We start from the raw sequence: 17,163 nt of genomic DNA, 5'->3' as shown, positions 1-17,163 counted from the left end.
TACACGGCCCTTCTAGGCCCCTGCCAAACCTGGCGGAAATCAAAAGGTAAGAAGGCCTGAGACGGGCGACCCAGAGATGGAGGAAGCAGCTCTTCGGGAGATGGTGAGCACACCACTTCCTCCCTCAGAGAAAGGCCAGGTGGACAATGTTTTGTTTTGTTTCCATTTTGTTCCCGCTGCACCTGAATTCTCAGTAGAAGAGCAGGTTCCAAAAGGGATCGCAAAGCAGTGGACGGTCCACTCTCATCCTCCTCTATTGCCAGCAGGAAGAGTGGGCGGTTCAAGAGCACAACCAAGCCTTCGTACGCATCCTCTGCTTTACCGTGCAACCTGGTAAGTGTTGCACTAGATACCCAGATCATGCTTTGGACTGCCATGGAGCCCCCCCAAGCCAGGTCCCTGTGTTCCACCTCACTGCCCCACTGCAGGTACATCTGTGGTTCCTTTGGTCCCACATTGCATGGTCTCAGAGTTCAAGGGCATCCAGTTCACCTCAGTGAAGGCTGACGCTGGTCATGTCTTGCGAAGGACATGAAAGAGCCGGTCCCTCCAGCCGATATGAAGGCAGGCAGCATATCAGTACAAGGTCTTTCCCTTCTGGCTGTTGCTGTCTCCCCGCGTCTTCACGAAAGTCATGGAGGTTGCCATGTTCCCATGAGAGAACAAGGCATTCACATTCTCAACTATCCTGACGACTGGCTCATACTGAAACAGTCACGGGATCAGTTGTGCGAATACAGGGATCTGGTGCTCAGTCACCTCAGCCAGTTTGGTCTTCAGGGTCAACTGGGAAAACAGCAAACTCTCCCCTGTGCAGAAGATCTTTTTTTCTTGGGATAAAGCTGTATTCGGTCAAACAGACAGCACACCTCACATAGAAACCTTTTCAGTCTGCGTTGAACTGCTTGAATTCATTCAAAGGCAGGACAGCGGCCCCACTGAAACTGTTTCAGAAGCTCCTGGAGCAAATGGCAGGTGCAGTAGCAGTCACATCATTGGGGCTGTTTCATATGAGACCGCTTCAGCACTGTCTCCACTGCTGAATTCCTGAATTCCCCAACTGCAGTGACACTGCCTCGAGTTGTAGCAAGTACATCTACTCAACCTAATACTATGTCACAGATGACTATTTTCCAAACAAATCAACAAGATTTTGTCATCTATGGTCAAGAGGGGAAAAAACAGCATTATAACAGTTTTGTTGTAGTGTTAAAACAGTATTATGATGTGTATTTTGTATGACTGACAAAAGCAACAATCCTTAATAGACCACATTAGTAGATCAGCTTATTTTCTTAGAGTGCTATTAAGTGCAAACCTGTAGTAAATCGGTATTTGTTTATTGCGTGAAATAGTTCATTGTATAGTCATTAAAGCATTATCATGAATAACTAACGATTGAACATTAAGGCAAACTAATAAAATAGTGTAGGAAGAGGCTAGCGTTTGCTGCTAGGAATTAGAAATGGTGGTGGATCAAATCAGCATAAAAATGGAGATGAAATGATGCAATTTTATTCAACCTACTAAGAAAAGGCCAGTTTAAAATGCTGTGTCCATAATGAGATAAACAGAGGCTTGAAATACAGCAGATCACCTCTCCTGGGGAGAAGCATTCCCACATATTGAAGCCATTATAGCCAGCACAAAACATTCGCCAATCATCTTTGATGCATGTTAAAAGCAAATTACACAAAGGCAGATGGTGTTTAATCGATTGCATGTGATTGAAATTTCGGGTAAGTCAATCTGTGAGCTGCGGAAGGCCCAGATTTAGTTTAAGTTAATTGTGAAGGATGATGCCTTCCTGTTAAACATGCTGTAAAGCACCACATGCTGCTGTTAAATATTAACGTCTCCTCCTGTTGACTACACAATGTGACAATGTGTAGGTTATAAGTGAATTTGAATCTTTGCATTGCTACTCATTTGACAAATAGTGAGTCTGAAAACTTCAAATAACTAATTTGCTTATAAAAATTGTCTTCAAATTATTGCTCTGCAATGATAGTAGTTGACCTTAAAAAGTACATGTGCATAGAGCATATTTTGAATCTGAGATATCATGCAGTATATGAGCCAAGAACAGAATGTCATAATAATCATTTAAAAACTGTCACTCACCTACGTAAAGTGCACATGGCTTTTCTCATTAGCTGAACAGTAGCTTTTGCATTGAATATAGGGTTTTAATGATACACTACCTCAGGCCTTAACATTTTGGTTTTGTGGTGTTACAAGAAGCTATCCATAATATAAAAACACATGAGAAAGTAATTATAATGATTCTAAATGACTTACTGGGATACCAAAGCACAACCCAGTTAACCTGAATATGTTCAGCAGTTCTATAACAGTTGCAGCTGTCATTGTGTGTGTACACGCAAACACAATAAAGCCATATAGGCCCTATTTACATTACATGGTTCATGTGACACAGAAGATGTAAAAAAGTCTACAAATCGGAATTGGGCATCATGAACTGCAGTGTAAATGCAGCCATAATCACCTTTACCTATTAAAGGGTTAGTTCATCCCAAAATAGAAATGATTATTATGGATGGATGCACTTTACTGGGCTTGTTTTAGACTGTTGAAAAGAAACACTGCCATTATAAAGCTTGGAAGAGCCAGAACCATTTTTAATATAACGCTGATTGGATTTGTCTAAAAGAAGGAAGTCATATACACCTAGGATGCCTTGAGAGTGAGTAAGTAATTTTTGTGTGAACTAACCCTTTAAGTCATTATAATACAGATTCTTATTATTATCACTGTTACTTTCAATGATGCTTCAGCTACATTGATAATATATGATGAATATTGAACTATTTTAATACTACTTGGGACTAAATTGACCCACTTTCTAGTATGTAAAAGTATACTTTTAAGTATAATTTAAGTATAACAGTAGTAAACTTTGAGTACACAACTAGTTTACAACGTTTTTAGCTTGTACTGCAACTATAATAAAAGTGAATGTATAGGTATACTAATAGTTAGCATTTTTAGTACACTTTGAAGTATAGTCTCAGTAAACTGCTAGTTTAGTAGTTTTACACTGTATAGTATACTCGTAAGTTTTCTTTAAGTGAACTTTACATCATACTTTATGTATACTACTATGTCCCTATGTAGGTATTATTTTTTATATATTTTGTTATATGAATATCTGGACATACAAAACATCAAAAGAAAGAACAGGATATTTGCTTGTAAACAAAAACGTTTTATTCTAGTACATTATATTTTTATAAAGAACTTATAAACTTACGTACATAAAGTCTATTTCTGAGAAGTATATAAAAAGTAGACTAAAAGTGTACTTTCCTATTTTAGTTTAAAAGAAGTATACTAATAGCAGACTTGAATAAACTTCTTTTTTTTGTAAGGGATGGCTTGTGGATCAGTGTTGCCGCAGAATACTGTTTAGTCCGACTGGGTTCACCGTGTTTACTGACAAGAACCGGTTCAAAAGAACAATTTGTTCATGTTCCATTTCAGTTCATGTCGACATTACTACTGGCCATTTTTTTAGCTTGATGATCATTAATTTCCACCACATTTACATGCAAATGACTTGACTTTTATTAGACCCATCCATCACAATCTCCTGGTGGCTAATTTTACTTTATTTTGAATTAGCCACCAATTTGTATGAATTTGTATAATCTCATTCATACCTTTTTGTTTGATCTGGTTAAAACCCTCTAACAAGTAGGTTTTGGGGTGAACTTTTAACTTTATTTTTTTCTAAAAATTGTACATGTTCAAGCAAATCACATCATACAAATTCATACAAATTATATTCATATTATATACTGATCATCTTAGATTGTGCTCTATATGCTTGTGGTATCAGATAAAACTCACTACAGAAGCAATACGTTCTCACTCCTGACCTTGGCATCTGTATACACAGATATGAAGGTCATCAGAAATGTATCACAAACCACAAACAAATTCAAAAATTGCTGCTTGAAGTGTTACATCAGCCTTCACTCTTAAATGCAACTGGCTGTTGTGTTTCTCATTACTGATTGTGTCATGCTAAACTTTGGATTTATCTTTTGAATCAGATGTGACCGCATTAACAGCAGTATCATTTTTTGATTATTAAAACCTTAAGTTTCATTCTGTTCTTTGCCTAAATATATTGTATGGCTTCAAAAGACTTGAAATATGACACAAGATGTTTGTAATACTTTTAAACAGTTTTCTGGTCAGTTTTTGCAATAAATACCCGTGACTGCATTTTCAGTTTTTACAAATGCATACAAAGAATGAAATGCATCTTGATTGCAAGCAGTGGGGTTCCCTGCTTGATGAAAAATCATGCTAAAGAGGTTTCCAATGACTCTAAGGAGTCCTGACCAAGTGTCCATATGTGACAAGTTGGGAGTGAGAACGTATTGGCAGAAGGTACTGCTTTCTCCCTAGATGTTTGAAACAGCAGACTGTGAAATTACGAGGAGCACCACAAACCCATCTATGCAGGGAGAACACTAGTAGGCTTTTAGCGTAAACATATATCCTTTGAACCAAGAGTCACATGGGGAATATAACAGGACATACATTGGAATGGGAAAAGGATGTTAGATTTTAAAGTCTCTTTTTGTACTGACTGTTTCATCTTTTGCGGGAAATATAGCTTAGGTATTTTTGAAGTGTTGTAACTCTCTCACTATTTCATCTACCTATGAAAGTTTTCAGGCTGGAGTATAAATAATGGCTGAACAACATCTTGATGATAAATATTTCAATAACAGAGCTGTTTAGCCTAATTTATTTACACAGTATCTGACATCTTGACTTTGCAAGTAGTCACTGTAAATGCAAAAAGATAAAACAAGACAAACAATAGAGTTGTTTCATGGGAAATTAAATGCACAGATTTTATTTGCTAACTGTAGCTGTAACTTGAATTACATGAATTCTGTAGTAATTAAATTGTTTTTATTATTTCTTGCTGATACAGTTGCATATTTTGTCAGCATTTTGTCAAGTGCATTCCTACATGTACATGCTGTGGTTGTTATGGATATATTTTTTAACATGCATATATTTATAAGAAGAGTTCAGATGCAAAACCAGCTAAAAGCCGTCTCGGTCAAAAATGAGATAATGATACTGAGTGAATACTCTCGACACATATTATACGTCCATCAAATACTTTTTCTTCAAACTCGCTAAATTACCAGCCTCAGCCCAATCAGAAGTACCGGTACCTACATAGAAACCTATACATCTGAGCCTGATAAAAATGCTTTATTTTAAAGAAAGACGTCAGATGGATTTACCTGGTTTTGCATCTGAACTCTTCATATATAGTTCTATATTTACTGTGCATAATAAACACATTAAAACATAATTCTATATTTTAGTATAAAATGCATGTCAACTAAATCATCTAATACCAATCCATTCTCACTCCCAAAACATTAAATACTACCTCATGTCAACAGATGCCAAAAGTGCCCTATAATGCATGTTTAGAGACACTGCTGGTAAGACCAATATTTTCAATTAAAGCTTTGGCATCAATTTATTCGTGCGAAGGTCATCTGTATTATCAGTAAAAATCTATTTTCTCAAAATATGTTTATAATTTGATGCTCACACTTGTGTTTATTTCTAAAGCAATATGTATTTTACATTAATTATGCTTTTAATCAGCTGAGAGGCTAAAAGTCACAATCATTTATTCCATGGTGGCTCTACTACATTTTTACAAAACTCCAGAAGCATACCTATTCATATAATTAATAACCTTTATTACAGATTAAAAAATCTATAACTGAGATCATTGGTTAATAAAGACTTATTTTCACATTGTTCATTGCACAATACTATGTTATGATCTTAGAACACTTTTACCACAATGTATTCGTACACATTTTTTCCACACATTTTATGTGTAGAAAACTTGTGTAGAAAAAAGTAGCTCACTGGTACAGCAATACATGTGCAATGCAAATATTAGTCCTGTGAAATATGACTAAAAAGAGGAAAAACACTTGCAGAATCAAGCTTAAATGGCATTGTTGTTAGAGCAAATTCATTTTTTCTCTCACATTTGCTTTTCACTTTCAGTTTCATTCACTTTAAGTTAGGTGTAGTGTAGGTGGTATGTTTTTTGTTTGTTTGTTTTTTTCCTGGGTTAGATGTTTGGGGAATCTTTGTCTTAGATAAAAATGACCAGTTTAAGTCTTGTTTTGGATTCTAGTTATGCTGGTGTCCCTAATTGAATTCTTAACCAGGTTAAATATCTAGCCTTTTTGGTCAGTCAGCATCACGTGTCATACCATGTTAGTCTAGCTGCACTATTTTTGCTGATTTTGCATTACTAACCAGCATTACCCAGCCATTGAAAATTTCTGTTGGTCTGAGATCATCTCTTCAGCAGTTTTTCAAAACAGCTTACTGATTTGAAGTGTACCAGTATGAAGATTTATGTCATATTTGGATATGTTTACCAAATATCTTCACAAGGTTTAACATAGTTAACTATTATGTATAATGAGTTTGCAAATTCATGGCAAAAAAAACCTTTGTATCAAATTTCCACACTCAAAAAATGTTTAAGGGATTCAACTTTTATTCTTCCTTGAATTTGTTCTCATATTGAAAACCATTTCCATTGCCTTTAATTGGCTTGCCATTATATATTTTTAAATAACCCAATTTGCTGTAATAATAACCAGCCCAGCATCTCTGATACTGCTTTAAAATTGCTTGGGTATTGACTGTTTCATAGTCTTCTCTGAGTCCCTCGTCCCTCAATGTCCTGCATGCTTTAAAATAATCATTATGCCATTTTCTTTTGTTTCTTCCTTTTCTCTCTGTCCTGAGGCCTTTTTAAAAGACAGTCGTAACTCAACGTGAAGCACTTGAGACATGACCTAGAATTGATTTTAACTTTGATGTTAGCATTCTGCTAAGCTAACAGCATAATACTCATAATACAGGCAAACCTTACTGTATATACCACACTCAAATAATTGATAAACTTTAATTTAATTACAGTGAACAGATGAGCCCAAGCCTCTGTTACTAATTTGAAAATGTCATTTTAGAACTAGTAAAGAATGAACGTTGAGTTGCTTCAAAGAAAGCTAATTTAAATATGTAGAGTATTACAGTAGTCAACATTTGAAGTGGATCAAAAAAAAAAAAAAAGTTCATCAACATTGTCCTAAGACAAGAATGGTTATTGTTTTGGTTTTAGGACAACTTTGATTAAAGTATTTTATCCACTTCAAATGTTGACTACTGTATGAGAGAGAAATGGACTTAGCGAGACTGATTACCTGCATCTGATACAGCATTCATTCTTCAGCGCAATCTCATATTCACATTTAAACATTAAACATTAAACATTAGTTTAAATGTCCATTTTTAGGAAAGGCAATTTGCAAAGATTCTTCAAAAAAAGCCCCTATACTCACTTCTTCTGAAGGTCAAGCTGGATCACAAACAATGTGCATAGACGCATTTAGGCAGATCAGGGGGCACATTTCCTTCAAAAACTTCTGTAATCCACTGCGTCTTCAGCTGCTCAGATGTCAGGAGTAAATGACGTCTGCTATGTTCAGTATTGCATCCAACAACAGAACATTTCAATCGTTTAGAAGATGGCTTTAAATAAACAACAATGCCATCATAAAAGTTGCTAACCAATTCAGTGTTGAGTACAAAGGCAGCACTCTGATACAGCATCAAAGTTGAAAAATATATAAAGTTATAAGATTTTGCCCTCAGCCAAAATTGTTTGCTCTGGAACAAATAACAGATTAATGAGACTAAAGATTGATTGTTAGATACACACAAGACAAATTATAGCTCATGTTTAACCACTGAAGAGACATCAGAGCTACAAGCACATTCTAGAAGAGCTGGCCAAGGTAAGGCTGCCCGGCGGGATCGTGAGCGCTGAACATCCACTGATGCCCTGGAGCTCACATCTCTGAAAACGCTGAAGCAAATGGGCATTATCTTTATCAATAAAACACATATTTTAAGTTCAAACAAGTACATTTTTGCCTAAAATTATCTTAAATCTACAGTTGGTAATGTAAAGGACCGGAAAGTACAGTATAATATAATATAATATAATATAATAAACATAATGCATTAAGTTTTAACAAAAATTAAAATTTTTTAATCAAAAATGTCACGTTGTGCATTCAAGCTACTATTGTTTCATAAAGATGCATAATTATTACTCTTTGTGTTCTGTTTCTGTGTTTAGGAGATCAGTGATACTGAGATTATGGAGCTGGCCCACAGTTCCCTGGGAAGGATGACCGTCGTCAGGCAGATATTCCCTCTGTGGAAAGACAGCAGCGTGAGCTGTATGAGGAACAACCACCGCATCTCCTCACTGCTCTGCGACCCTCAGGAGGGTTACCTGCAGTCGCTAGAGGTCAGTTACCATAGAAACAGCATCATCATTAGGTTGCTGATGTTTTATGGGAGATCAGATCCATATGTAGTCTCAAACCCATTAAACCTCTTTTAAAAAAGCGCTAAGACCAGGGATTTTCAACCTTTAAAAACATAGGGACATAGACTCTCAGGTAAAACAGTGTTTGTCTTTGGGCCTACCTTTTATTTATTTATTTATTTTAACTTGCATGCATGCACCCAGACAAACAAATAAAGGTGCTCCTAACCAGCCATTTTAGCAGCTCAGTATTCTACATTTATGTAGCCCATTAATATCCAAATGTTATTTAATTTACAAAGATTTTTTCTGCTTCTTAAAGGAGTCTACTTCCAGAACAAAAATTTCCAGATATTTTACTCACCCACTTGTCATCCAAGATGTTCATGTCTTTGTTTCTTCAGTCCATCAGAAATTATGTTCCTTGAGGAAAACATTCCTGAATTTTTCTCCATATAGTTGGCACCAAGTTCGAACTTCCAAAATGCAGTTTAAATGCTGCTTCAAATGGCTCTAAACAATCCCAGTCGAGGAAGAAGGGTCTTATCTAGCGAAACAATCAGTCATTTTTGAAACAAATTGACAATTTATTTACTTTCTAACCTCAAATGCTTGTCTTCTCTCGTCCCTGTGATGCGTATGCGTAGTCTGTTATCCGGGTCAATACAGTTAGGGTAGATCGAAAACTTCCGTCTTGTTTTCTTCTTCAACGTCAAAATCGTCCTACATCACTGTTTTACCTGTTTTTGTAAAGGGCGTTTGATCTTCTCTGCATGTTCACTTTGTAAACACTGGGTTGGTACTTCTGCAGTGATCTAGGATGATTTTGAAGTTGAAAAAGAAAACGAGATAAAAGTTTTTCGACATACTTTATTGACATCGACATACTTATTCTGTATTGACTGTATTGAACCAGAAAAAAAACAGAGTTCATGCAGACTTAAACAAGACAAGAGTTTGAGGTTAAAAAGTAATAATTTGTCATCCTCGGCTAAGTAAATAATTGACTTCCTCGGCTGGGATGGTTTAGAGCCATTTGAAGCTGCATTTAAACTGCATTTTGGAAGTCCAAACTTGGGGGCACCATTGAAGTCCATTATATGGAGAAAAATTCGGGAATGTTTTCCCCAAGAAACATAATTTCTTATCGAAAGAAAGACATGGACATCTTGGATGACAAAGCGGTGAGTAAATTATCTGTAAATTTTTGTTCTGGAAGTGGACTTCTCCTTTAATGTAACAGAATTTACATGTTGGTTTAATTTTCATTTGCAATAAACTTTTATTGTACAGTTATTCACAAACCTAGTTATTTCTGCTTCTCAAAACCCATTGAACCCACATGAACACTAGTTTCATACTGCAGAACAGATGGCTGAGATTTACACCGCGCATACTCTGTGAGCTTACACCTCAATTATTCATGAAAACGAGGGTTAAATGTTCTTTGATGTTTAATCACCTTGACAAGCAAACCACTAGTTCACAGCAGTGACAAACCTGTCAGCTTTTCGTCTGCAAATCTGCAGTGTCAACATAAGCATCCACCTTTGTGTGCCTTTCCCTGTCATTCAAGAAACAAGCAATCACTGGAGTCACCCACACAGCTTTTGCTAATACCTCCAGTGTGCCTTAGCTGATGGTCAGTTCCAGTAAAGTGTGATGACAAGTGTATTCCTGTATGGACCTGTCAGCTCAACTAGCGTGGCCGTCATTCAATGATCAGGAAGCGGTTGTTTGTACAGTAGGGACAGGTACTATGTTTTATACATCAACTGGAATGATAACTGACACCTAGCAGGTTGTGACACTCAGCAGATGTCACACTTGGATGAGAAATGGCCATGAAAGTTTGATTTGAATCCGGTGGGTCATGGGCAGATGACACTTCCTGATGCACATTCAGCAGACGGTCTCCGGGAGTGACTGTGCAACTTGAATTCAACTGTAAAGGTCATTCCTGAAAAACAGTATTAAATTCAATTTAAGTAGCACAGGTATATTTATAGCAATAGCCAAAAAATACTTTGTATGGTTTTTTTTAAGAAACAATATTGATTTTAAATCCCAAGAGGAAGCTTAAAAATGCATAGATTAAAATGCATTTATATTTAGATCGAGTGAAAGATATAGATTGTACTACATGTTAGTTTGCTTATTGTGCCCAAGAGCATAATTAATTGAGCCCATATGTCTTACTAACAAAGAACTATGCTTCCAACCACAGGTCGAGAGCTGTAGTTCTAACCATGTAAGTTTGTGACGCTGTTTGCGAATGTTCGTTTGAATTATGGTTTCGGAAAACACCGAATCGTTGAACTATGTTGGTAACAACGGAACTTGCGACCATAGTTGGCTAACAATGCTTTTGGGAAACGCACCCCAGATCGCCATAAGCTTTGTGTTTCATTACTTTTTATATGAAAGAACAATTTTTTAAATTCTGTCCATTTTATTACAATATTCAATCAATGAATGCTGTTTTGGCAATATTTTTAATGCGGAGTAACAGACGACTGTAGCACCTCAGTTTAAATATCATTTAAAAATAAACATGAATGAATATCTGAAGGTATATTAAAAGAAAGAGTACAACTTACTGAAATCTGTATCCTGTTTCATGTAATTACTCAATCAGTGTTTCAACTGAAGAAAGATCTCAATATAATAGCTTGTAAACAATATGGCATGTAATGTCACATTTACCTAAGATAAAATATTCGGTAACCGAACTTGTAAGTCTGCTAGAAAAATCAACTCTAGAGAGAATAATTTTTCTAAATAAATGCACTATATAACATATTCATTACAATCTTTACTGTTTTTCAATATTTAATATATGTTTAAATAAATTTGAATAAATTTTATGACAGCCACCATCTAAATATTTCCAAAAAAAAATGAATTTAAGTAGAAATATAATTATGCAATTGTAAAGTTAGTATTACAGCTTCATTATTTATAAAAACTTTGATAACATTTTATTTTAAGGTGTCCTTGCTGCATGTTACATGGTTACACAGTACCTATTAATTAATTATGTATAACGGCATGCAAGTAACTCTAAGACAAACCATAATCCTAAGCCTAACCATTTAGTAAGTACATGTAGTTAATAAATATTACTCAGTACTTGAAGGGGTCATAAACTGCCTTTGTTTTTTACTTTGTATTGTTCTCTGAGGTGTACTTAAAATGTTATTAAGATTTTAACATTAAAAAACATCATAATTTAGAAGTAATAGGCTATTTTCTGTCCTGCTTTTATCCGCCATAGCAGATCGCTTTATTTGAACAGGCGTGGAGGACTGTATACTCGAATGTAAACGGCCACTGCTATGACTGGCTAACAGCGTACATTCATTCCTCTTAAATGGACACCGCTGTGATTTAGGTTTAAAACACGTACATAACTCAGTACATATTAAATGATCTATAAGAAGAGACAAAGCAATAGTGACCACATAATAAAACAGTTACTCACACTTTTGTTGCAACATCACTGTCAGATCCAATATAGGCAGCACAACATCATCTTTTAGTTTCAGTCTTTTTAATATTCTCACGCCGCTTATGTAACCTTGGTTCCCTGAAATAAGACAAAGATCGTTGCGCACTGATGCTATGGGAATTGTAAACTAAAGTGAATTGTAAAATAAAAAATTCATCCACTCTTTCTTTACATTGGGATCAGAAGGAAGGCAATGCAAAGACTGTTTTTTTCCACAAACTGGCACTGCGGAACATCCTGTTGTTTTCAGAGCCATCTTTATCGTTTGGTTTCTGCGTGGACCTGCACGTTCGCCTCTCTGGTAAACGTTATGAAATTGTGGGTGGGGCTAAAAAGGCAGTGATGCCGATTTTCTTCTGCATTTTGAGTTATGAAGCTTACAGGATGTTTTTATAGTACAATGACCTATTATATGTCAAAAGATTAGATTATATTAGACAACATTAGACATTTCTTGACTACTGTAAACATCACGGAGTAAATGTTCTGAACTCATACATCCTACATAGCGGTCATCTCGTTCTGCGTTCACAAAGAGCAGATTACCTGTAACTTCTCATACCAGTAAATGGACAGAATGAATTTAACGGTATTTTCGAAAATGTCCTGTTCACACCTGATGTATGTCCAAAATAATCGTTATCAAATCAGATCAAATCTGTATAGAATCAAATAGAAATCAATGAAATCATGAAATTTGTGTCAAAACCCAGCCCTATTGAAAATGTAAAATGATAGCCAGCAACATGGTTGACAAGTTCACTTAAACTATTTTATTTTATTTTATTTTTACAAAATTCACCTTTAAATCATCATAACAAGATTGACAATTAACATAGCAAATGTCTAAAACAAAATAATAAATAAAAAATAATACTTTGGAATGTAATCTGGCTTATAAAACCTTAACCAGGAAAGGAGCAAACAAGGATAGATCAACAAGGTGGAGAGATCAACAAGGTGGACATCTCTAAAACTGGATGTTGTATCCTTTGTCCATGGTCCGAAGAACCCAAGGTGGCACATTTGGTCACCACGCTGCCAAACGGTAATGCGTGGAAAGGAAGGCAATGCGTTGAAGAAGGTAGAAAGTAGAGGTACTGCACTCTGAAAGCCCTTTTGCATGGAATAACAGCAAAACACCCAGTAGGAACTGTTACCTCCTGGAAACACCTGTTGCAGGTTTAGCAAAGCAACCCCTTGAGGACATCATTCCTGAGCACCAAAGCATCAGGAACTGTTTTGCTTAGTCACCTGAAAAGAGCAAATAACATCTTAAATACTCTTGCCTCCTGGGCTGCACCCTCCAGTTTCTACGCTTGGAGGGTGGTTGGGGTTTCTTGGGCTGCGACACTAATCTTTTGCTCCTCTTGGGACCGCTGGAGAGAGCCAGAACATTTTCGGCTGGTTGAAGTCGAAGGCTGATGGACTCAACAAGGGATCAGCTGTTGATGTGCTGTCGACTGTTGCACGATCGGCACATCTAACAAGAAAGCTGTCTCTTTCCTACCTGTCAATGAGGTTTGCCAGCCACAGGTCCCTCTCCATAGCTTGGACACCAAAATTTAAAATTCGCAAGGTCAAGTTTTTCTCTATTTTTCATAGTACGAAAAACCTACATTTTCAAACCCTGTTTGACTAATGACTGCTTGTCTTATTTTCACCAAAATTGGCTCAGATCTTTTTCAGACCATGCTGGCAAAACATTATAGAATTCAAGATGATTAGTCAAACTGTTCTTGAATAACACCAGAACAAATTTGACAAAGGATGTGAGGCTATATCTCCGCAACGGTTTTTCATATTGAGACCAAACTTGGTGTGAGTTATAATAACTATGACCTGAGGCTACCTGCACAGTTTCCATGCAGTGAACACCTATTGGTCAGGAGATATGAAAAATGGCTATCTTAAATATATACATTCATTTATGTGTAGGCCTATATAAATATACATAATAATTATGCACAGTACACACACATATATCAGGCAAACTTTTATTTTGTATGCGATTAATCGTTTGACAGCCCTAGTCGAAACATATCCAATTTTTCCTTGCAAGCCACATTACGAAACTTGGTTTGCTATGACAGTACCCAAAAAGTTTTGGGGCAACGCCACCTTGTGGTCAAAAGTTATAAAGACATTTTAAAAAATGCTAATAATGTTTGATTTACTTGGTCTGTTGTAATGAAAGTGATCTCAATATATTCCTTGGGTCCTGCCGAGAACATAGATACCAATTTTGCCACAGTCAGCCAAATTTTTTGTCCGCCATTTTGATTTATTTTGAAAACCTACTGTTTCAAACTCCTTCTCAACCATTGGTCCAATTTTTACCAAATTTGATCATCTTCAGGCCATGCTGGCAAAAAGTTACGGATTTCGTGTTGATATACACAATAGGTTTTATTTAACACATCAATGAATTTGCTGGAAAGATGCCAAACCTCATCTAAGACTGTATCTCTGCAAAGCTTTGACATTTTGACACCAAACCTTACACTGACTACACCACATCAATTTGGTAATAGCACCACCTATTGGTCGAAAATGATAAACCATTCAATAACCAGAAGTTATGGATTTTGTGTCAATAGACGAAACCATTTCTGTAAAGTGCCGCAACAAATGATGCCAAACTGCATCTGAGGCTGTATCTCTGCAAAGCTTTGACATACTGACACCAAACTTTGTGTGTGCCATTATCACAACATACAAAAAATTGATTTAATAAAAGCACCACCTATTGGTCAAAAGTGGTAACCAATTAAATCATATAACCAGAGGTTGTATTTCTGATTTGTCAGCCATTTTGACTAAAGTCATCGTAAAATGGCTTTGATTGCTCATTGTTGCAGTTAGTCTTGCGCTCCATATCATGCTTAGCTCCTCATTTTGCCTCTGTTGTGCCTGGACCCTTAATTGCTGCTTGCAGCTATATGTGTTACTATTTTTGTTATTATTATTATTTCCTTTTGATTTCAGGTGTCCAATTTGTACCTTTATGATAGCGTGTTGATGCTGGCCAATGCATTCTACCGGAAATTAGAAGACCGGAAGTGGCACAGCATGGCCAGCCTAAACTGCATCAGGAAATCAACCAAACCCTGGAACGGAGGGTGGTCCATGCTGGAGACGATCCAAAAGGTACGATGTGTTTGATGTCAGGAATTTTTTTTAGAGACTCTGTTTACTCCTTGTCACACTGTTGGGGGATATCACATCTAGCACACAGGACTAGAAGTGGCATGATGGAGAGTAGTTGAATAAAAGCAGCTGTGACAAGATGATAGTTTCCTTTGCTTTACATCAGGTCCCAGACATATGGCTTTTTGAAATGCAAATTGCTTTCATCTAGGTTGTTTCCTGCCTTTGCCTCTCATGGTTGCAATCACATTTCTCTTGAACACCAGCACAGTGGTCAAGCTAAGATAGCTGTTGGTTGTCCTCACACAGAGCTCTCTTAGGGGCCACTGAAAGCTGCACAATAGTTGGTGTGGTGTCCGCAGCAGTTGATGTGTCATCTTACGAGCTCATGTCTCTGTGAACTCTCAGGGGCAGCAAGCGGTCTAGTGTGTGTTCCTCAATTTCACGCCCTTTTAACGTTATATGAGCCACACAGAACTGCAGAAAGCCTCTAATCGGCCCCGAGAGGGACATGCCACCGATAGATTTGTCTCTGAACCTTCCGCTGCCCCTCTACAGTCAAACTATTGGTTGATCAAAGCTGTAAGTCTTTCATGGTGATGCTTTTTAAGTGTTGAGTGACCCACACGACTTTAAGCAGGTGATGCAGTTAGACCAGTAAAGAAAACTTTACGATTTCATTCCAAGATAAATTTACAGTTTATATCAGTGTTTATTTAAAAAAAGTATTTACTGAGGTTTTTGTTTAGTATTTATTTATTTATTTGAATTTTTTTTTTTTTTTTTGCTTTATTTCAATTATCATTTTAATAGGTTTTGTTAATAATATTACCACTGGTTTATAATTCACAACAAAACCAGTGAATTGCCTAGCTATTTATCGACCAGCTAATAATCAGGACTTTTTTTACGTGTAATTGTTGGTTTATTTCACTTAATATTGTAGTTACAATTGTTTATTTTGATTAATGGAATCTACATAGACTGCTTTGTGTGGTGCATATCAACCCCAATACACCCAATACAAACTGAGAGCTGTGAATTATTTAACTGGTGTTTTATACAAAATCAAGCAACGTTCTGGAACAATATGTTGTCTATGACTTATTTATAAGTGTTTCAGTTTAGTCGTGTTGCTCACTTGCAATGTGTATATTTTAACTAGTCAAGTACATATTGCATACTTGATTTACTGTAGGCATATACATGTAGTTTTTAAATATTTATGGTTATTTATAGTTCATTGGCACAAATAATATTTATTTTTTTCTTTCTTCCAATATGCAAAGGCAGGGAGAACAGAAATACAGGATCATACAGATATGTTATGTCTATCACTGTGTGTGTGAAAATTCAAGGTTGCTGAACTCTGACCATTGAATATGTATGATGAGAAGACATAGGCCAGTGGAAGATCGATATGTCACAAGGTCACCTCTTGAGTGAATTCAAAGAACATAAACTTTAAAACTGCATGTTTGCAGTGTCTCATGAAGGTAGAGTAGGTTATATGTTTTGTTTTATTTGTTTGTTTGTAAAAAAAAATTGAAACATGACGTCTCTATTCTTTGTTACAATGTCCAAATAAATTTTGCATTCTCAAGGTCTAGTTTGACTGAGATGTTTATTGAGCATCATTCCATAGCACTACTCCTTGAATCTCTTCATTCGCTCCTCAAATCCTTTCTATTCCCCATCATCATTTACTGTGTGAAGAAAGCACAACATGCAAGATATATTTTAATCTGTCAAAATGACGGAAAGCCAATGATTATGAATTATGCATCACTATTTTTAAAATTCACAAAATGAAGGAAAATGATTGATTAATGCAGCCCTATTAATATCATTATTATTTCTGTTGTTTTGCATTTAAACCCATTCTCTCTCCTAAGATGTCTGATATTGATGCTTGTCACGTCACTAAATAGAAAGGAGTTGTCATGTTCATCATGGAATAACAGTATATGGGTATAGTTTTGTCATTGTGACATCATATGTTTGAGTATTTGAAAAGTCCTGAATGAAATTGTATTAAGGAACCAATGCAGAAAAA

At 36.1% G+C, this 17,163-nt stretch overlaps 1 protein-coding gene across 1 annotated transcript in view; it reads left to right on the top strand.

Moving 5' to 3' along the window:
- Positions 1–17,163, top strand: part of grid1b (glutamate receptor, ionotropic, delta 1b) — a 395,140-nt gene that overhangs the window by 336,199 nt on the left and 41,778 nt on the right. The window contains 2 exon segments of the mRNA XM_051124413.1: positions 8,252–8,425; positions 14,946–15,107. Of these exon segments, the coding sequence (XP_050980370.1) occupies positions 8,252–8,425; positions 14,946–15,107 (336 nt within the window).

Source organism: Labeo rohita, chromosome 12, assembly GCF_022985175.1.
Source record: "Labeo rohita strain BAU-BD-2019 chromosome 12, IGBB_LRoh.1.0, whole genome shotgun sequence".
Classification (NCBI taxonomy): Eukaryota; Metazoa; Chordata; class Actinopteri; order Cypriniformes; family Cyprinidae; genus Labeo; species Labeo rohita.
Note: the sequence above shows the minus strand (reverse complement) of the source record. Positions and strands in the feature narration are given on the sequence as shown.